Source organism: Phalaenopsis equestris, unplaced genomic scaffold (assembly GCF_001263595.1).
Source record: "Phalaenopsis equestris unplaced genomic scaffold, ASM126359v1 Scaffold000595, whole genome shotgun sequence".
NCBI lineage: Eukaryota > Viridiplantae > Streptophyta > Magnoliopsida > Asparagales > Orchidaceae > Phalaenopsis > Phalaenopsis equestris.
Window position 1 is genome coordinate 451313 of NW_018165035.1, and position 23813 is coordinate 475125.

General features: G+C 33.9%; 1 protein-coding gene across 4 annotated transcripts; it reads left to right on the forward strand.

Annotated features, from left to right (window-relative positions):
* Positions 1–1024: 1024 nt before the first annotated feature.
* On the forward strand, positions 1025–23192 carry LOC110029556. Of its 4 annotated transcripts, none has more exons than XR_002294553.1 (5): positions 1025–1460; positions 1543–1623; positions 7375–7588; positions 8554–8828; positions 15237–15308. XR_002294553.1 is itself a non-coding variant. In XM_020731901.1 (5 exons), the coding sequence occupies exons 1-4, from the start codon at positions 1137–1139 to the stop codon at positions 15374–15376; spliced, it is 759 nt and encodes a 252-aa protein (XP_020587560.1). In that variant the 5' UTR covers positions 1025–1136; the 3' UTR covers positions 22828–22913. The 4 variants fall into 4 exon arrangements, 3 of the variants coding, with proteins under 3 accessions (XP_020587560.1, XP_020587559.1, XP_020587561.1); XM_020731901.1 differs by lacking the exon at positions 8554–8828 and adding an exon at positions 22828–22913 and having other exon boundaries at positions 15237–15376; XM_020731900.1 differs by lacking the exons at positions 7375–7588; positions 8554–8828 and adding an exon at positions 22828–23192 and having other exon boundaries at positions 15237–15376.
* Positions 23193–23813: the final 621 nt, after the last annotated feature.

A 23813-nucleotide genomic window follows, 5' to 3' on the forward strand; every position in this document is an offset into this window, starting at 1 on the left:
AATTAAAAAAGTGACAGGAGTTGAACTTAAAATTTTCAGGAAACTAACCTAAGAATTTTATAAGAATTAGAGATAGAATAACAAAGATGATCTAAATTGAAAAATGGAAGGGCTCATAAACAAAACATTTTTAAGAAGTGAAGAAATAGCCATTCAACCCAGAAAATATTTGTGTACATAAGACGTACGCGGCGCTGCGTACGTCCAGAGGTTATTCAAGGGGTACATGAGAGTTATATCGGGGTTATACCCCATGTAACCCCCCTGTAACCTCTTTGTAAACTATCTGTACACATTTTTAAGAAGTGGAGAAATAGCCATTCAACCCGGGAAATATTTGTGTACATAAGACGTACGCAGCGCTGCTACACGGAGGTTACATGGGGGTATAATTTGATATAACCCTCCTGTACCCTCTGAATAACCCCTGACGTACGAATGTTGCGTACGTCTTACGCACGTCTTATGTACACAAATATTTTCCATTCAACTCCAACAACTACATTAAAGCTGTTGCTCGTTGTCAAACCACCAGTAAAAAAAGACCTCGTAGATTTCATTTGATAATGTTTAATCCTAATCCAACTTTGCAAGATTATTTATATTTATTGAAATTTTTTTATTATTTTAAATATTAAAACTTCTAAAATTTATATTTTAAAATTTTGCTATTAGCATTTAAATGTAAATTATTATACATTTTATCAACTTGCTTACAAAATATCAAATCTCAGAATAATGACATACATATCACCTGAAATACTAATATTTATAAATTAATCAGTAAAAATGAAAAAATTATTTGGTGGGTGTTCCTGTTTTCTCTAAAAATATATATATCAGCCTAACTCAAGAAATATTTACGTACGTCTAACACACGCAGAATATTGAGAAATTATCTGCATTATACCCCTGTAACCTCCCCATAATTTGCATAATTTACATGTGATCTTAGTTTCTGCGGTCATTCATTTATAAGTTACTGTGTGAAGGTTATAGAATAAAATACTCGAATACCCTCCCATATAGCTCTGCGTACCTTACGTACGCAAATATTTCTCGTCCAACTCCCCTTCACTTTTGACTTCCCAGTTCTCTGTATCCTTCCACTCGATTCCACCATATCGCCGGCGACGATGCCGGGTCCGGGGCCGCACATCATGTACGCTCTCGGCGCCGGAACTGGCCTCATGCGCTTGAGCAATGGCCGCTTCACTCCTCAGCACTGCCTCTTCTACGCCGCCAACGCTTTCCTCGGCCCCGATCTGGGTTCCTTTGCCGAATGGCTCGCCTCCTTTTTCCCCGATGGATCTGGCGGCCGCCGTCTCGGGGACTTAGCCATGGAGCTCATCCATCACCCTTTCTATTACATCCTGCTCCTTGGATTTCCACTTTCTTTTTTCTATGCTTGGCTCTCTCGTGTCCTCCTCCAGAAGGGCCTGATCGATACTATTTCAGGGGTAAGTTTAGTACTTATTTCTAATTTCTTGGATTTGGGTTGTTCAGTTTTCTAAAACGGCGACAGTTTACTGGCGTGCTTAGGTTGCTTTGAGTAGGAAACAGTGCTTCTGTCTCGTGGCTGCGGGTTCTTTGTCGCATTTTTTCCTTGATCATCTATTTGAGGTGAGTAACATGGATTAGCGGATAGTTTTGTTTGATGATTTTGGTATTTTGTGCTTTCATTTCCAACCCTAAGATATGCTAAGCAGGTGAGAGTTTTGTAAGGTGACGGTCTCACCCTTCTAATGGAGTGGAGACTTAATGTTTTTACCGTTGGACAAGGTGGAGACCGGGCCTATTGTTGGAGCTTTTCCACCCTCCAGTTTGAAGCTGGTCGTCGTCTTTACTTACCTTCTGTGTTCTTTTCTTTGTTTCTTCATCGTAACTTCTATTACCTAACTTGACGCCATCTTCTTAGAAGTATGAGGAAGCTTTTCCAGCCACTTGCAATAGCCAAAAATTATTTCAATTATATTTGTAAATTTCTCCATATTCTATACCGTCTCCTTTTCCGAGTCTCCTTTATCAGTTTTTTGTTGCTCCGCATTTCTAGTATCTTTGTTGCAGAAGTAGTGGGCAATACATAGATCCTCTGTTTCAAAGGTAGGTGTTTTTTGATCTCCATCATCAACCATTAAATCAAGTTTTTTTTTTCTACTTTAATACTATAAAAATATAATTTATTGGTATAAAATAATAATCTTTAAAATTACCACTATGCCTATCAGCTATGTTAATTCTTACTAATGTGCAACTCGATCAACTTTCATTATGAAACTTTAACCTTTGACAAGTTAAATAATCACGTACATGAGGTTGTGGGTGATACAAATTCATCATTGCTAAGAATAAACAATAGAAAATTGATATGCTGCAAAGGCAACCAAATATGTTAACTCATGAGCACAGCCTCTCTACATTTTACTACTTGATTGAAGGCTATGCTACTTCATTAAATGAGCAATAGTAAAGCGAGTTCGACTTGTCATCAGAAACAACACTATAAAAACCAGGATTGAAGGGATGTATCCACTTAAGAAGGCTTGTTCATGAGAAATTGTCATCAAGGCCATATAAATTATATCATTTTACCTGCTCAGCCTCAGCATATACAACAAAATATCAACAGGCCTCCTTTGGCCTATCTAGTCTTTGCAATCATGGAGGAGATTCAAAACAAAAAATATTTGAAGCAGTTAAAATCTATTAGGAAGACAACAAATAAGAGATACATGAACAATTATTGTCTCCACCATGTGATCATAGTTATGAAACGGATGATTGCTGAGTGCTTAAAGTACCTTCTTAAGAAGTTGCTCGAGAAGGTTCATTTGAAGGAGTTTCAGGCTAAATTTTGTAACAATAATCAGCAGATTGGTGAGCAAATCAGGTATAGTTGTATCAAAATGATTATATGCTTACATGCCATTCACTGGAGAAGCTAGTGTTGAAGTCTCATTAGATAGTCTTCACACCTCTTATGGTGAAAATTTGTCATTATATCAAAGCATTTATGACAATTTGATAGTGGCAGAACTCAACATTCATTCAGAATCGACTTTGACAATGGAAGTCTAGCCTGCATTCTATTTTGCCTTCCTCCAATAGGACGGGCTTTGACAAATCTCTGCTTCTCTTGTTAGATTTTTTAAGGAAAAGTTTATTCATGAAGAATTTATTACTTTTGAACTTAGTCAAGGAGTTTGTTGAGTGTTGATCAAGGAAGTGATACTATTAGGAGAAATTTTTGGATTACTTTTTTCTCTGATGATAAGTTCCCAATAAGACTTATTAATCTCCTTTGTATTAACTTAGATGTATTTGCTTTGGTGTCCTTTGAGATGGCTTTAATTGATTTATGCATTGCTTGTTATTGCCTATATCAGTTTTGGTAACAAAGCCATCAAGCAAAAGGAGAAAGTTCCCCACATAAATCTAACACACCATCTAGCAAGAGGTAAACAGACTTTTAGATGATGGATTCATTTGGAAAGTCCAAATATCTCAATTGGATTTTCAATATTTTTACACCGAAGAAAACTAACGACAAATCCAAATTGTGGCTCGATTTTAAATGAATGAATGACACCGGCCCAAAGGATTCTTATATTATATATAGTATTGATTCCTAACCTTTCATCAATGTAATCTCTGGTTACTATTTGAACAGGATGAATTCTGAAAATGAGAAGTTTTATCATTGATGGAGATAGCTTTTGCTACAAAATTATGCCTTTTGGTTTAAAGAATATTTGAGTGAATCATCTAAGGTTGATGAATAATGCGTTCGTAACAACAAAAGGTTGCAACCTTGATGTTTACTTTGATGAGGTATTGATTAAACCAAGCATCTATCAGGTCACTTAATATATTTCTTAGAGACATTTTTAATGTTATGGAAATATACCATAATGGAGGCCTTTGGAGTCAAATGTTTTTGTTTGATTATATCTAAAACTGAATACGCGGAATGTAATTTTGGTTTATTTATTTATTTATTTATTTTTAAAGTTTTTTTTGTTTTTTGAAGGGGAATGCAATTTTAGTTGTAGTATATATAGGGGCGGGGTTGTAACAATACTTGATCAATTCATTAAAATGAGTGGATGTTTTATATATCTTGGGTAAGGCAACGAGCCGAGCTTGAGCGAGCTCATGCTTGGCTCATTCAAAATTAATTTTATTTGAAATTGGCTCATGTTCAAAATTGCTCATACAGAATGTGTTCGTGTTCGACCCGATTTACATATTCTTGTTTGCGTTTGGGCTGAAATTGGCTCGATTAAATTACCTAGAAAAATAAATGTAGGGTGTTAGACTCCAACTTGCAACATTCTTATGCAATAAGAAGTGAAGAATACATGACCACGCGAGGCGCAGTGATTTAAATTTAGATTTAAATATATATTATATTTTATTAAAAAATAATAAATATAATTTATCTTTTTTCAAGCAAAAATGAGCTGAACATGTCAAACAAAAGGTTATTCACGTTCGAATCGTTTATAATTTGAGCTTATAAAATTTGTTTGTGTTCGACCGCTTACTTAATAAACGATTTGAACATGAGCTGCTTGAGTAGCCAAGCATGAGATATTCTTGAACAACGAGTGTTTTTTATAGCCCTAGGCGGGACAACAGGTGCTAAATTTTGGCAGGATTAGTATGCAAACCATCCAAATCCTTGCATTTACATATCTAACACCGACAAATATTGATATGTGGGGCCGTTGGTGGGCAAAATTTTAGCCTTTTTTTCTTAGAGCATTTATACACATACCAACCAAATCTTACTATTTACATACTAACATCTAAACACATAGGTTTTTATATTATATCACCCAAATAGTTCTTTAAAAAGAATAAATTTAGTATTTTTTAAATTCAACATAAAAATTAATATAAAAAAATATAAATAGATATTATTATTTAATATATTAATTATTTCGAGCCAAAATGAGCTGAACACGTACGAATAAACATTTGTTCATGTGCGACTTGCTTATAAACCGAGCTAAAAAAGTGTTCGTGTTCCACTCGTTTGCTTAATGAATGAATCAAACATAAACTACTTAACGAGCCAAACATGAGCTTTTTGTGAACGACGAGTTTTAGACTTTTTGGACAAACAATAGAAAATAGGGGAAAGGGAAAGTTTTAGAAGTTAATCTTCATCTTTTTCATCATTATCATCTACATCCTAATGACAACTGCATATACTGGAGGTGGCCCACCAAAGAATGTAAAATAGGAATCTTACTTAACTAGATGATGACACGTTAAAATCAACTGGTTGACAACTATGATTATCCTAGAGAGTGAGCTGACTGGAAAACTCTCAAGAACAAAGCAATCTTTACTAACAATAAAACCATGGAGTATGAGCTACCAGCTTGCCACAAGAGGGGCACTCTTTCACCTTTGGCAATGTATGACTCACAAGTTAAAGCTTGTGGAATATTGTAGTGCAGAACAAAGAGCTTGGAAGAGTTTTTTAAGTAACATGGTTAAAGAGTTGTTTTTAAGAATTACTAGCATGTTTCCCATCTTTTTGGGTTTACTCAATAGCTATCATTCTCTATTCTACTTATTCTACTTTTTGTCTCTCTTTCGGCGCTTTAAATTTTTTCCTATTATGCTCTTTTACAAGGCATTATCATCCCGGGAACTTCTCGTTATTTGTCTTAGGTCATTACTCTACCCATGAGCATTCCGGAGGGATAAGAAGTTTCTTGTGAGGTCTGCCTCATTATATTTTTTTCGGTAATTTTGTGTGACCGTTAGATATTTTGCTTGTGCTTATTTGACTTTAGAAAGTAAAATTACATAAATAGGCATTTTCTTTTCAGTTTTCCTTTTTTGTGAAAATTGATGAGAATGGTCCTATTTTTCAAATTGTTGCTGGTACATTGTAAAAAATACCATAATTTATTCTCAGTGATCATGAAGATTGTTACTAATGCATAACTAAATATTGATGTATTAACTTTAATTACCCATGAGTATAGACATAGCTTTTATGTGCTTGTATGCTTGTTACGACCCAGTTGTTAGGACTGCGACTTTAGTCATAATATAGGCTATTTATGCCTTAGAAGCAATTTACAGCATTTTATTGGATTCATTTTAATGAAATTGATAAAATAAAATAGAATATGTGTATGCATGTGCGTATTTATATAGAAATCATTTTTTGCTGTGATGAAGTTGCTTGAAAATATAAATATAAATATATATATATATATATAGAAATCATTTTCAAGATAAAATAATGCTACATTTTCCACCACCACCAAAACATTTTGGTTTTGCTGTTTACTAAGCACAAGTTCTTATATTACCAATAGTATTGTTTGATGACAACCCATATACAGGTATAAACTGTGGCAGAGTAGTTGTTTATGTTTAGGTCATTGAACATATGATATTTGGTAATCTAGGGTTCTATGTCGGTAATGCAATCCCTTTTTGTTAGCAAAATATTCTTCTTCCTACTTTCAGTTGTTTTTTCAAGATGCCGCTTCTTCTTATAAACTTGGTTTAAAATTAGAAATGACTTTTCTTTCCATTTCATTTCAAGTGTCTTAAGTATTCTCTTGTATACCGTGTTTGTGGTTTGGCGCCCTAAGCAGACAATTGCCTTTGAATCACTGGTGTGCTTGATGCACGACCGCTTTAGTAAAATGCAGCCGGGTGCTTTATTTATTCTTCTTTTTGCATATGTTTGATTTTTTTGATTTATTTTTCAAAGGGTCGATTATTATGAATGGTGAAAACTAGGCTAAAGGAGAATCCCACGGGCTACAAACATCATATTGTTTGAATGGAAGAAAATTACCGAAAGTGGTCTCAGATTGTGAAAGAAAATGAAAAAAAATCCATTTTGTTGATTCTCCTCCAAATTTAAAAGAGTTAAAATTTTTATTTTGGGATGAAACAACCATTCATGATCTTGTTATGATTATTGGACAACGTGATGCTTAAAATCAATAAATCATAAATGTTATTAACTCCTCAAAAGTTTGTTGGGAAGCTATCATATAGACTTATTGACACGGGATCTCTTCATGCTCGCAAGACTGCGGAATGAAATTCCAGCGATGCGGGATTCTGTGTATCACGAAATTGGCTAACCACGATTGTGGACTCCACGGAGGGACAACAAAGACACCAATTTCTTTTATTTCAAGCATATTTATTTCATATTTCTTTCTTTTTAATCACGATAATTTCTATTGAGGATCTATTATGTATGAGTTTTTGTTGTTTTGAGTGACTTATAACTATTGTTCTGTTATTTTGAGATGTTTTTACATGATTTTCTCTATTGGAGTGTTTTATCTTTGGATTTATTTTAGTTGGTATGTTTGTCAGCTTCGAGCGGTTAGGGTGCGAGTGCAAGCTGCAGAGGAAGAAGAAGTTGTATCTCTGCGGCTCGTAGAGGAAGGAGGCTCTGACGTGCGGCTCGTAGAGAGGAAGGAGGAGAAGTGCAAAGCCTTCGTCATTCGACCGAAAGCTTGGAGAGGAAGAGTGTCGTCGCAGGATCCTTCTGCGTGCGACGTGCGAGGGGGAGGAAGGCTCGACCAAGGTAAGGTTTTGTTAAATCAATATATTAATTATAATAATAATAATAATAAAATATTTATATACAAAAATATATATTTATTGAATAGAAATTAAGTGTGATTATATAAAGAAAAAATTAGCATTTAAATAATGAAAAGTTAATAGATTATTTAAAAATAATTAGTTAATTAAATTTTATATCATGTTTTAGTTTTTTGATTTTAGAATAATTGACCTCAAGGCAAATAACAAATTAGTCGGCATCAAGGTGAGTACTCGTATTCTTAAATTATAACATTATTTTGATACCTCTTCTAAACCAATTTTATGGGTCGTTAACTATGCTTGATTAATGCAATCAGCGAATGTCTATAATCTCATAATATGAAATAATCAATGCATTATAAGTGAGTGATATAGAATTATGAATGATATAATTTGCATAGATTGCTTGTATGAGTATGAATGACATTGATTGATTCACCCTTGATGATATTAGTCGGGGAACACTAATGTACCTGTGCACGTAAATGAAAATGAATATTGATATTGAAGTATTTTAAGTGGTACAGTTTTTAGACGGTACTCCCGAAAAGGTTGTATAAATATGAAAAGATATTGATATAAACTCTGTGAATAACATGTTAAATATTTATATTGATTTATAATTAAGCTTAAACATCATTCATGTTGTTCTTTTCCTTGTATTGCTGTAGTTTAGGAGTATGAGTATTCACTGGCTTGTTTGACTCGTTACTATTTTAAATTAACTTTTTCAAGTTAATGAAGTGATTAAAGATGAACTATAGAAAGAAAAATGTTCATAGAAGATGCAGACAATCAGTAATAATGTAATTTTAATTGTACTTTTTTTATTTAATTTAATTAATAGCTTTTCCATTTTTTAAATTTTAGATTAATATATAAATTTTAATTCACATCATTTGACCGTCTGTACTTGTATTTGTTTATTTATTCCAAGCATAGGGCCGGGTGGTGACAGTAACACCCATTGACAGATGGCCAAACAAGAGTGGTGAATCATAGCTTCGCCAATCTTTGTAAGTTTTTTGTGGGAAATAACATTTGATAGTGGGATCCAGACTTTTTCAAAGAATAAGAGGTTTCTCCTAGTCGGGGAGAATGACACGAGAGTTGTTCGTGCCCGCAAGGCTGCAGAACGAATTTCCAACAATATTGGATTCTGCACATTGCGGAATTGACCGTCCTGCAATTGCAGATTGCACGTAAAGACAACAGAGGTGTCAATTTTCTTTTGTTTCATGCATATTCATTTCCTTTTTGATTTATTTCTTTTTATTTTTTTCTAATCAGGTCACTTTCTTTTGGGGATCTAATTATTTGAGTTTTGATTGTTTTGAGGGCTTTTGACTATTTTTATATCATTTCAGGATATTTTGTCCAATTTTTTCTCTATCAGATTGCTTTATCCTTAGATTTCTTTCCAGCGGTGTCTCTCTAGCCTACTAGGATCAAAATGGTGATCTATTGAGGATGTTTGGAGGCCTCCTTTGTCATCCAATTTGCTGGTTGCCTGTTTGACTGCAAAAAATAACACTTTTAGTCTTCCGATTCACTGTTATCCCAACGTTCACGCCATATTTTAACAGACATCCGTCCCCCCGCCTTCATTACCTATCCAAAATTGTAGTTATGAAATTTTATTTTCTTATAGGACTCAATAATGAATTCGATTAAGTTGGTGCTCACATCGTGAGCAAAGATGACATAACATCCATAAATGAGATTTTTTAACTCATACGAGTCAACCAAGAATGATAATAATTGACAATACCAATTATGAAATATCGATCATGGCAACAATAGAACCAAAATATAAAGAACTTCTTGCCACTGAATCCCCTCAAGAAGGATAAATGCTTTTCCTCCAAAATAACTTATGATGCATTTTCTGCAAGAAAAAGGGCATATTAAAGAGACATATTAGAAACACCATAGAAAGTCCGAGGCTATGTTGGAAATAATCTAGGTCAAAAGGCTAGGCTTATCATGTTAAACTAAAATGGATCGACTCGAAAGAAATCAAATAGTTGACAAACTTCTTCAGTTTTTGTCTAAAATAATTTTTTGGTCATAATCTTTACTTCAAAATGGTATTCATTCTTTCTACTTTTAAAATCTCAAGTCATTCCTAAAAAATTTGGATATTATATTCATGAGTCACTAATCGCATGATAAATTTTATCAACACTTTTGAAATGTTTAATTTTTTTTCTCAACAAAAGAAAAATAGAAGTCATTTCCCTAACTATTGTTGCAGGTCAACTATTTTGTTCTAAATTTACTCTCAATGATGTGCTACATGTTCTTAACATTAAATCTTTTGTCTGAATTATAAGCTCACCAATGACCATAACTGCAATATGTTATTTTTTACCTGTTATTATTATTGGTAAACTATAAAAAATGACGACATCTATTTATTAAGACAAATCAGCACTTATCTTGTTTCTTCATACCTATTCTAAATATAATTACTATTTGGGATCATCATTATAGACTAAGGCATTTATGTTTCCTTCTTTTTTTATAAATGTTGGCATTGAAAATTTTAGTTGTGAGAATTGAAATTGTTAAGCATCATAGAGTTTTCTTTCTCGATAGTGAATTCTAATGCTCTACTCTTTTCATAGTAAGTTACCCCATATTATATGGGGATCTTTAAAAACCAATACTATTGTTAAAGCTAAAATTTGTTATATTTATTGATGATTGCATTATGATTACTTAGAGTTTATTTTATTAAATAAAATTTTAATTGAAGTCCTATTCTTTTAATGTTTTTCTCTATGATAAAAAATTAATTTTGGATGGATGTTAAAATTTAGGATTTATAATGCTTGACATTATTTTAATCAAATTATTTCAATCTTTATCTTGATATATTTATTAATCCTCGTGCCCTATCGCCCCACAACAAAATAAGATTAGAAAAAAAAAACAACTTCTAAAAGTTATCTTATTTTTTGCTTCCTAAATAAAGTTTTTAAAAGATATTTGGGAAAAGCTAGCTTAACCTCTACATATCTTACTAAAACCCTCGCGAGTTATTGATATCAAAAGTCCCTTGAATTACCTTGCTGAATTTTTTCTTTTTTTTTTTTTTTGCAAAACTTTCTCAAAAACATTTTTAGTTTTACCTTATGTTTACATTTATAAGAACACTGGGATACCGGTTGCCAAAAAAAAAACAAAAAAACTAGTGCCGCTTTTTATAAAAATAAAGTTTCTTCACTCAAATTTGTTTTCAAGGATAGTACAACCAAATGTTATTTTTTTTTTTTGAACTTTACATATTCTCTCTTGACATTCCAGGTACATAAATGAAAAAATAACACATTACTCCTTTGCCTAAGTATCTTCAGGTCTATAGAATCCATTCAAAGGTTTAAGCAAGCTCAAGATTTGGAATTGTCATTATATAACTCCCATAGTAACGATCAGCTTATTATCACACATTCTCAGTTATGTTTTATAACGTAGTGCACATCCTTTCAAAAATATCTCTTTCACATTAATCATTTCGTATAGATATATATACTCTATTAAAATTCCATAAATATTATTTGAGACATTTAAAAATAATGATTGAATAGATCCATGAGAGAAGAGATGAATGCTTTGAAAAATAAAGCATAAAATAATGATCAACCCATTACTACACATTTTCCTTTGTACCTCTTAAACTAGTACATGTTCTTTTAAAAATTTCTCCTACAAATAAATCCTTTCTTACAAATATTATCTCAAACGTTATTAAAATACCATAAACATTGTTTAAGATATTAAAAAATTAAGAATTTGAAAGATACAATGAGAGAAGAGATGAATACACTGGAAAAAAATAACTTTTGAGATCGTTGAGCTGTTATGTTAAAAGAGAAAATTTTTAGGATGTAATTATTTTTTTGCATTAAAATATAAAGTAGATGAAGACCAAGCTTATGAACACTGAAGAGTTCATAATGTATAAAAGAAGTGGCTAGGAAGCTTATTTTATTCGTTCTCCCAATGAGTATTTATATACAAACTAATTAAAGAGCCATTGGAAACTATTACTTACAAAGAATATAAAAATTAAAATCGTTATAAAAAACATCCTATCTTAAGCCAGTGAAAGAGAGCAATCCATGAAATCTCCTATTTTCATGTTATGCAAATAAATCTTTGGCACCCCATTGGAAACTATTACTTACAAAGAATATAAAAATTAAATCGTTATAAAAAACATCCTATCTTAAGCCAGTGAAAGAGTGCAATCCATGACATCTCCTATTTTCATGTTAAGCAAATAAATCTTTGGCACCCCTTTTTTCATGTTAAATCACATAAGTTTGTTGCATATTTTCCCTTATTTAGAACATAAATTCACAGCTGCTTTCTTTCAGCAATCATAATATTTTCAGCACTCCTTAAACTAGGCGGCATGCACCTGCAATTGAAAGTTTACATAAGATATTTCGAAAGCAAGACTGTCAAGTACTTTGGTAAATATATAGGCGTTCTCTTTGGAAAATGCAGAGTGCAAATTAACTCACTTTCAAGATTCTCTTTTATGGAATGCATATCCATCTCCACATGTTTGATTCGATCATGTTGTATTGAATTGTGGGCAAAGCTGATGGAAGATTTATGGTTGCAATATATCCTCATAGGTCATTTTTATTTAATTTTTAATCTTCTAATATAATTTTAATTATATAAGTTCACAAATATTGTGTGATTAATCTTAATACAAATTTTTGTTCTCCATCATATCAAAATTTCTTTTAATAATGTACACTATCCTAAATGAAACTTTATTTATTAAATATCATGTATAAATAGTATTAGTATATCCTTAAACTCATACGGCCTATATGACAATGAATTAGATTTTGGTAGGACTTATTATTTTTGTAAATCCAAATTTAGTGAAACCTGGAAGGGTAAAATAATGTAATTCTTCACTTATATATATTAATTAGAAGCAGCACCGATGGCGTCTTCCTTGATATTGCTCTGCTAGGGTTTCACCATTATGGCGAACTCTGGTTTCTGCTCCACTGCTCGTGCTCGATCTCCTTTTGTTTTCGTCTGTTTCGCGCGTCATCATCCTCGTGGCTCGTCTTCTGCGGGAGTGTGTCCGTGTGGCAGGCTGAATGACTTGCGATAGAGGCTCGTCTTCGGCGGCGTCGTGCGCGTCGCGTCTTTGTGGGATCGCCTGTTAGCTAAAGTGTCCGCGAGTCTCCCGTGGCGTCCTCTGTTTCCGCGACGTCCTCTGTTCCTCGACATCCTCTGTGCAAATTCTTCCGCGTTTGCGAGCTGAAGGATCGACGCTTATATTGATGGCGCTTCCTTTTTCTTCGGTTGATTCTGACAAAGCCTCCTTCGCCCACGTGGTAGGTAATCATCTTGTGGAGTCTATTGCTGTCTTCCCCTTAAGTTATAAGGAATGTAGTGATGGTATGGATGACTGTCATTTTCTTAAGAAGATAAGAAGGAAGAGTGGTAAAACAACACTCTTTTTTTATTTACAAATTTCAACCCTAACTAAGAAATTCAAGTTTGGTCTTATTGAGAAATTTCAGTGGGGGCACCCACCTATGGAAGTTATCAGAAAAAGTTTTGATGATCTTAAACTTGTAGGCAAGTGGAAAGTGAGACTATTTGATAAAAGATATGTGTTGATTCAGTTAACATTGACTGAAGACTACGCTCGAATTTTATCTAAAAAATATCTTAACATTGAAAATAAATCAATGTAGTTACTCAAGTGGTCCCCTGATTTTCACCCAAATCATGAGTCTCCTACTTACGGTATAAATTAGTTTACTTGGTCTCAAGTTTTATTTCTTTAATCATCAGGTTCTCTACTCTATTGAGGTCATACTTGAGGAATTTATGAAGCTAAATCTGCCCACCCTAAACTTAACCAGACCTTTTGTGACCAAAATACTTGTGGAAAATGATATTACCTTACCTGATATTACTGAAGTCTGGCTGGGCACAACTCACAATAGATATTGACAACAAATTGTTCTGGAACATAGATCTTTTTATTGTATCCACTGTAAGATGTTTGAGCCTACCCTTGATAAATGTCACAGACTCCATCCAAATTTGAAAGTTAAAGCTCAAGTAAACAAGGAGAGGTCTAACCTCATTGCTATGGACACATCTGCTCAACCTATGGATCCCCCCTTGCCAATACTACTTCTGTTTCTGAGACTGATGTGATGTTGGATGGCTCTGCTGGGCAACCTACACTTTCAAACCTTATTGATAACATTATTGAAGGATCCTTACCTAAAAAGGATAGTGTTCAGACTGGTAATCAGGAGAGCCTTGCAGCTCCTCATCTTCAGAAAACATCTGGTGCAGAGGCGATAACTCATTCTTCACATACGCTGGAACTTATTGTACTTACAACGGTTGGTAATCTCTCTACTACGGTTCTACCACCTCATCCAGCAATCAATCTTCGGATGAGGAATGACAGATTTACACATTTAGGAGGAAGAAGAAGAATGGAGACCTACTTGAGCTCAGGAATCTAATGGATGATACTTTTGTTACTTCTCGGGTAATGGTACGTACACACCTCACCAATTTGTTAGCCGACTCCCTTCCAAGAACCAGAGGCAGAGACAAGTCTAAACTAGGGCATCCCTAATTATATGTATATTTTCTATTTTTGGACCTTTGGGTGCGTTGTACCCTATGAGTTGGGTGCCTTCTTTTGGGCCCACTCATACAACTTGTTGTATCTTTTCCTTTTAATATATTAGCCTTTGGGTATATTTAAGATTTTCTTTGAAAAAACGGTTAAATCCTAATTGAGAACCCATATAAACTTTTTCTTCAAGTAAAAAAAAAAACATTTTTCACATATCATTATATTAAACATCTAAGCTTAGTAATTGGATAAATTACTATGTAAAATTGCATTCATTGTAGCAACATAACCAAAAACGTTTTAGTAGTCTATTTCATTAGATTAAAAATAATATTTTGCTAATAACCTTGCTTTAGAACTTATGTAGGCATGCTATGCATTTAGGCCTTTTTTTATTTACATTTTATCAGTTCCAAGCTGATTTTCCCCCTTTTAGGCTGACCTAATGATAGTTCCCCATTCATCTGTGGATTAGCATGGCTAGACTTTCCTTTATTGAACATATTTTGGTCAAATTATCTATTTTGAATGTTATTAGTTCCAATGTGTCGAAATTGAACATGTTTGTTTGTTTTTTTTGTTTTTTCTCCGTTTTTTTGCTCCTTGGAATCATGGTAATTGGATCAATGTTTGGTCACGACAAAGCATCTTATTGTTGCATGGATGGAATAAACGATTTGTTTCACTTTCTGGTCACGATGCTTTTCTATTTTCTGGACTAGATATGTCTGGTATAGGGAATGACTATATTGTTCTGGTTTGTATAACACAAAATTACTACATCTTAGAAGTGTTATGCTTTTAAAAGGTACAAAAGAAGTATGTCAAAAATTTTTAGCAGTTTATACTCATCATCAGCATCATCATATTGTTATTATGCTTAGTTGAGCTTCTATTTCTTCTTCTTTTTTTGTTTTTTGCTTTTTTTTTTTTGCTTTTTTTCTGTCTGATGATTTATCTCCCTTTGCAGGAAAATGGTCATTCCTCAATGTATACATGGATATTGAGTACAGGATGGTGGGAAGGCCGAGCCCCCATAAACCCGAATTCTGTGCTTATTATAGGATTCTTGTGCAGTTGTTTGATTTTTGGATTTATTTATATCAATAGGTAACAGAAAATACTTCTGTTATATTTTATCCAGAAGAATTACATTATTTTATAAGGAGCTTGTTGAAAATAACTGGTGGTAAAAATATACAAACCATTTAAATAGGGAATGCTTTTGGGTAACTTGAACTGTTGAATGCTTTTATATCTTGAAAGTGAAAGGGTTCCTTGTTGAGATTTATTTATTTTTTCGATTCCTAGTAACTTTGCCAATTTTATAGCGCGAAAACTCTTGGCATATTCCCTAATCTTTGCATTTTTTTTTATTCCATAGACATGATAGAAGATGAAACCTTCATTGTTGGTTGAGTCTGAATTAGAAAAGTTGATGATTGATGTTAGGACAACAAAACGTCATTAAACATAAATCAAAACTCCTGAAATAAATTCAATTTTTTTTAGTTTCGGTTATGCTATGGTGTTTCCTAGAAGCTGTCTCCTTATCTAACTGGATTGTAGTGTAGGATAGAATAGGGTTTTCTTTTGACATCACTTCTGATATCAGAAACAAGGTAAAACAAAAAATCTGCAATCGAAAAATCTAGAAAAGAAGAAACGTGGCCCGCAATCCCAAAGAGGGAAAATAAAATGCATAAATTGAAAGAAAGACAACTAATCACCACCACGGCATCACTCCAGGATACTGAAATCACTTCTTAACCTGAAAAGATATGAGAAAGATTCTTGCAACCAATCAAAATACTCTCTATACCTTTGTAAAATATATGACAATCTTGTATAGGCAAGCCCACAGTAAAAACAAAAAACTAAGAAATAGTACTTAATTACAAGTATGACACTCTTTTAAAATATATAATAATTTCAGCCTCTGCGTCATTCTCTCAGAGTTGGCGGGGATTCTTCAAGAGAAGCAATTTCAGAATTGATTTCATAATGTGAGGTCAAGTCGACAATGTTCAATGTAGTAGTAATATTGTAGTATTCGGGGAGATCAATTTAATAAGCATTGTCATTAATACTTTTCACAATTTGGAAAGGCCCATCGGCTATGTCCTTGAGCTTCCCAGTCTTTCCGGACGAAAACGCTCTTTCCTTAGTCGAATCCACAGTTTGTCTCCCTATTTGAAGGCAACCACCCTTCTACTCTTGTTTGCTTGTCGTCGATATTTTTCTGTATAATGATATTCTCACGAACCAATTTATGTAGCTTTTTTATTTCTTGTAATTGAATCTCAATGTCTGGTGTCACCGCCTGGATGGGAAAATCCAGTAAGATTTAGCGGAGATATATGATTTCTCCCATAAACCATCTCAAAAGGACTGTATTTGGAAGTTTGACTGCGTGCCCAAGACTTCCAAGACTTCTACTAACAGCTTTTGTTTGCCCATTGGTTTGTCGGTGGGAAGCGGAACTATATTTAAATTTGGCTCCCAATTTTACCCCATAATGTCTTCCAAAAGTGGCTTAAAAACTTAATATCTCGATCCGATGTAATAGTACGTGGAATGCCATGTAAACAAAACATCTCTTTGAAGTACAAATTGGAAATGTGAGTCATCTAAAGAGGTTTTGCACTGTACAAAATGAGCCATCTTAGAGAATTGATCCAACACCACCATGATAAAATCCTTGTGTCGTTGAGTGCGTGGTACCCCAAAATTCAAGCTAATATTCGTCCAAGGAAATAAAAGAACGGGTAAAGAAAGGTAAAAACCTGAAATTTGATTCCTTGTTTTGGCTAAATGGCAAATTCAACATAGTTTTACATGACGGTTCACATCTCTATGCATAAAGGTCCAATAAAATTTGGCTGAAAGAAGAACTAAAGTTTTATCTCTCCCAAAATGACCAGCTAGACCCAGGTCATGTCCTACCATCAATATGGCTTTTCGAATGGAACACGTACGAATGCATAAACAATTTCTTTTGAAGAGGAAATCATCTTTGATGTGGAAGGTTTTATAATTTCCAACTAGAAATTGTTGTCATGCCACCCGGAAATCAGGATCCTCGATATACATTCCTCTGTATTTGTTCGAAACCCACAACTCTAGCTTGCAGAACAAATAGAATAGCTTGTCGACAGCTTAGAGCATCAACTACTTGATCGGAGAGTCCCGATTTGTGCTTGAGAGTAAATTGAAAGGTTGAAATATATTCAATCCATGTGGCGTATCTTCCTTTCAATTTTTTTTGGTTTTGAAGATACTTAAAGGCTTCGTGGTATGTAAAGAGCACATATTTGTCATCTAAAAGATAATGACTTCAATGTTGGAAAGCCCTTTAGATTGAATAAAATTCCTTTTCATCTGTGGAATATTTTCTTCTGGATTCGTTGAGCCTCTCACTAAAATAGGCTATTGGATGTCTTTGTTCACTAAGAATGGCTCAAACACCGGTGCCTGATGCATTTCATTCACTTCGAACAAAAGATCAAAACTTGAAAGCTTTAAAACTAGGGCAGTTAATAGGGCCTGTTTTAAGCAATAAAAAATTATTTGTGCTTGCTCGGTTCAACAAAAATGGATCTATTTGAGCAGCCTAGTTACCGGGGCAGCGATGGTACTGAAGTTCTCGACGAATTGGCGATAGAAAGCGGCCAACTCGTGGAACTGTCGAACTTCCGTGAAGGAACTAGGGGTTGGCTAGTCCCTCATAGCCGCAACTTTGTTGAAATCCACCTCCATTCCCGCTGCCGAGATCACAAATCCCAAGAAACTGATGTGACCAACTCGGACTTTACCCTTTTCCTCATTAGCAAAAAGCTGTTGTGATCGTAGGTTCTAAAAACCAATTTATATATGTTGGAAATGTTTAGATTTGTTAGAGCTATAAATCAAATTATCATAAAAAACCTTCCCATAAGAAGTTGAAAAACTTGATTTATGAGGCGCATAAATGTGCATGGAGCGTTAGAAAGCCCGAACGGCATCACTGTACACTCGTAAAGCCCATAGCTTTTCTTGAACTCTGTTTTCCACTCATCTCCATGTCACGTACATATTTGGTGGTACACACTTCGAAGATCTATGTTGGAGAAAATAACTGCTCCTTTTGGTTGATAAAAAAGACCATCCAATTGAGGAATGAGAAACTTATATTTAATAGTGAATTTATTTACAGCCAACTGCCAATGCACCATTTTTCATCCTTCTTTGGAACCATGAGAGCTGGAACCGTGCAAGGGCTAGCACTACATCGCACCAAGCTTTTGTGGATCAGATTATCCACTTGGCATTGAAGTTCCTCGTGCTTTCTTGGAGACATTCTATATGAAGGTTTAATAGGGATGACCGAACTGGGCACAAAACCAATAACATGTTGCACCTCTCTCATAGGAGGCAATTTTATAGGAATATCTGCAAGAAAGATATCTTCGAACTATTATATCAATCCTTGCACTTCGGAAGGAGTTGCCTGTAGCTATCCGAAACTCTCGGTTATGATAAAAAAGTACCCTATAGTTGTCTCCTTGAGTTCTTTTAAAAGTAATGAGTTAAAAGGGTTGATTTTTGTCCTTGCTTGGATCTCCTATTTCATAGGCACCAAAGTGATTTAAATTCTCTCTTTCATAAAGGAATAAGTTTTAGCATACTCATCATGAATTGTATGACGATCATATTGCCAAGGTCAACCAAGCAATATGTAACAAGCATCCATATGAATCACATCACATAAAGGCTGCTCCTAAAGTTTTAGACCAATAGAAAACGACAACATGCATTTCCTATTGACTTTAATTTTAGTCCCCTTCTTGAGCCATGTGAGTTGGTAGGGATGGGGGTGAGGATGAGTAGCTAGACCAAATTTCTCCACCATGGTTGTTGTAACCATGTTCTCACAACTTCCACTCGATTATAGGGTTACAAACCTTGTCTTGAACTGTGCACCGTGTTCTAAAGATGTTATGTTATATCCAATCTTTATTGGAAGATTGTTCGATACTTAGGAGACATCTTATCACCGGCAATACTCCTTCATCTGCCTGTAGGATTTGGCCCATCGTTGGATTAATATCTTCTTCTTCTACCACGCCATTTTCCTCTTGATCAACCTCCTCCGCTAATGAAATAATGTGCCGATTAAGACAACTCGAAGCTATGTGACCAAGCTCATGATATTTGAAGCATCGTATACTGTGTATTTACTTTCCTCTTTGTGGTAGTAGTCCCTCGTGCATGAAAACAATTGTCATTTTATTTAGCTTTTCAACCACCTACCTGTGGCCAGAAGTGGGCTGATTTGCTGGAACCACCGAAATCATTGGTAAGGATGCTTATTGGAGTGTTCATACCCAATTTCTGCTGTTTTTCAACTTTCATCGCCGTGTTAATCATGTCTTGTAATGCCCGAAACATATGAACTTGAACTACATTAGTGATAGATGGTCGAAGACCACCCAAAAATCATGCTATAGTATGCTCCTTGGGCTGGAAAAGATTGAATTTCAGCCCCAACTGTTCGAATTCAGCAATAAGTTCTTTCACAGTAACTCTTGTTGATGAGGGTTATGAAGCCGGATGAAAGACTTCTTGTCACTAATGATCGGGTAATAATTTCCGTTGCATTTCTTTCTTCATTTTGGCCCACGAAGTGATCTTGGATCTTTTCTCTAATTGTTGAATCCTTTTCAAATTTTCCCGTCAAAGTGACGCATTCTTCAATTTGATCGCCATTAGTTTGACGATATGTTTTTGCCACATCTCCTTAAATTCCCGAATTTGTTCAACTATATGTAGCCAATTGGCGAATTCGTTATGATCCAATCTTCCATGAAAATTAGGAAGATCTATTTTGATTTTGAAATTTGGAGGTTTTCGTCGATTTTTACGCCTTAACTTACGTAGAGGTTGTTCATTGTCACTAGGTGTCTCGTGATGGAACAAGTTATTTTCTTCCTTGCCTTGCCGGTCATCTCATTTCAAGGTTCATTCTGACATTCTTTCGGTTCTCGCTGTTCAAGAAGTGACAATCTTGCTTGTTGATGATGAATTTCTTGTTGTAATTCTTCCACAAACAAATCTCGGGCTGGACGGACTTGTTTCTGCTTGGCAGCATCCTGACTTTCTTTGGTCTACGGACTCGATGGAAGGCTACAGAGAACTCTGGATGATCTGCGATTGAAGGCAGCTTGCAGGAAGAAATTAGGAAACACCGTGGGAAAGGTCAAGAAGACAGAAAACTGGAACCAAAATCCTTTGATCTGGAATTCCTTTGCACAGAATCGTAAAACTGCAACAGATATTTCAGCCACCTTAATCCAGAAATAGGAAGTCTGGACATAAATCAGTCCCTTGTCCGCAAATTCTGGGCGAAAACCCACCGGTTGGACAGCAGAGACTACACGGCGAGAATTTGCTGGAAAACTGCAACACCGCAAGGACCTGCTGGAAAATCGCAATACCGCTAGAACATGCTGGAAAATCTAGCAAACCAAATTTCTTCGTTGGCAGAAAGTTTTTCCATCGATAAGAGAAATCAGAGGAATAAGAAAACAAGAAATCTGGACAGAATTTCAAATTACGGGGAAATTGAATTAAATGGAAGGAAGAAGGAAGAAATGTGCAAGAAGTGTACTTTGATACAATGATGATATCAACAAAGTAAAACAGAAAATATGTAATCGAAAAATTCAGAAAAGAAGAAATCTGGAATAAAATACATACACTGAAAGAAAGACGGCTAAAGACCATGTGGTGCCACTCTAGGATACTGAAATAACTTCTTAACTCGGAAGGATACGAGAAAGGATTTTGCAACCAATCAAAATACTCTATCCCTTTCTAACATTTAAGGCAACCTTATATAGGCAAGCCCGCAACTAAAACATAAAACTAAGAAAGAGGACTTAATTACAAGTATGAGAACCTAATAAAAACATAATAATTTGAGCTCCTGGGTCAACCTATAAGCAACTTATTATGACTTAATCTGATCAATGTATGAAAATAGGCATGAGAGGGCTAAAATGTCATCCTTTAACTATCGTCTACAACTTAATCTAATTGGGGTGAAAAGTGAGCAGAAGTTTAAAAGGTCTAAAATTAAAATTAAATTTTACATATGAAATTTGGAAACTTTGTAGGAAGATGAAAATTAATGGATTAGATGAATAATTAATATCACTTGTTTGCAAGAAACTAAATGAAAAGTGTAAAAAAAAAAATTAATAAATCATACAACGTAGAGCTTATTGAATTTGTACTTAGAAGTATACAACGTAGAGCCTAACCAGACTTCAATTAAGTTAGTTAGAATAGGAGTAGCAATTATAAGATCTGGTTAGAATATATAGTGTTTGTCTGAATCGATTTGCGAATGATAGATTCCACATCTTCGACAACACTAACTAGAATAAATGAAAATAGATGATTCATAGAACTAACCCCCAAATTGTTGGGTTATGACTAATGATGTTGATCATGTTAGTAAAATCTAGTTAAAAGTGAGGTTATTAAGGAAAACGAGAAAGTAGAAGTAAAGAAATGAGAGATCTTGTTGGAAGAGTATAATGAAGAGAGCAATGAACTTATATATAAATGGAATTAACTTGGAAGAAGGTGCATAAAGATAACTCTTGGTTCCATATGAGATGCATTTTGATATTTAGATATTCATGGGTATTATTAGCGTACTTTGTTTAACAAATCTTCTCAATAAAATTTTGAACTAATAGAGATAAAATAATTGAAGGATTTTGTTGTTGATACCGTGAACAATGTTGATTAAAGGACTATGAGAATCATTATGATTTTATTCAATGAAGATTCACTCTGAAAATGAATTTTTTGGTATAACAATTAATGAAAAATATAAAGAGCAAATAAATATATTATTATGATTTTCTTGAACTTTAAAAAACGTGTGATGGTTACCATGAGAATTTCGTGTCTATGCATGAAGGGAAAGTGTTTGTCAAAAGATCAGGACAAAAGAAGGATAGAATTGATGCAACTTAGATAACATTTGTGCAAAAAAGTTTGCACATAATATGTTTAGTACCTTTACCACACCAGAGCTGTTGAATGTAAAATAAGTATTCTTAGTAAACATCTAAATGCGATAAGATTAATGATGATGATAATGATAATAATATTATCAAAGAAGATATGGAGGCAACTCCAGAAGGAGAATCATTATATAAGTTTGACTGTTCAACCAATCTGAACATTCCAATGATTCTAATGTTTTCTTCGTAAAGTTTATTTTTTTATTTGATGCCTTCTTCATAATTGCCTTTTTAATGGAATTCTGGTCTTATTTGACGCCTTCCGAAAGTATATTTTGCTTTATGGGTTGTCTGGTAACAAAATTTAAGTCGGATTAAATTCAATATTGTGACAACTTTTGAATTCCTGAATTTAGTAAATCCAGTTTCTTTTCAGCTTCGCCATAAATTCCGGATTTACTAAATCTCGGCATTGGCAGGATTTGGTAAATCCATATTTACATGACACTTAACTGACACTTTTCTCATGTTTCTCTACAGAGTGAAGCATGGAGATTCCATCATAACAAATTCGAACAAATCATTGAGATTAATATTGGTGGTGGCAAGTTTCTATTGCATTTGGTGCATCATTCAAATATACCTGAGAAGCCCCCCACAACCAGCAGTTGGCGAAGAGGCAGATCTTGGAGTCTTGGTATTCCTTTCCATCTACTTCTTTCTTCCTCATACCCTCTGCATTCTCTCACTTGCCCAGAAAAGTCATGGCAATGAGGAGCTACCATTATGATACTTGTTTTATGTTTTATATATTGAGCTGTAAATAAATAGACTTGAGCCGAATAACTTTTTTTTTTTTTGTTTTTTAAAGATTGATATTTTTTTGCCATAAGAGATATGTAAAATAGGGGCATTTAGATAGATAGCACACAATTCTTTTGTATTGACATATCTCACACCTAAACTTTCATATTTACACACATACCATATCAAAAATGACACTATTATCACTTTTTAAAAGTGAAATTCATATTTTCATTTATAGGTTTATATTTATAGGTTTAAAGCACCGAAGTGCTATATGTATGTAAATATGAAATTTTAGTCGTGAGATATCATTTATAGGTTTAAAGCATCGAAGTGCTATATGTATGTAAATATGAAGCTTTAGTTGTGAGATATGTAAATACATAATAATTGTGTGCTACGTATGTACATTCCCTTCAAAATATTGTTTATATTTATCTAGTTATTTGTTTGATTTTGTTATAGTACTTTTGCTTCAAAATAATATAAATATGCATATGATATAAGAAAATTGATACTTGAATACAAAAGAAATCATTCAAACAAGTAATTAAATCATCATTAAATATACATTCTATCAAGATCTTAATTATTCACTTATTAAGTGTAATGTTTATTAAGATGCATGAGTGTACTGTTTAATATGCATTGTACAAGTGTGTACGAACAAAAATGTAATTTTTTTTATTTATATATTATTTATAAATATTATATGCATG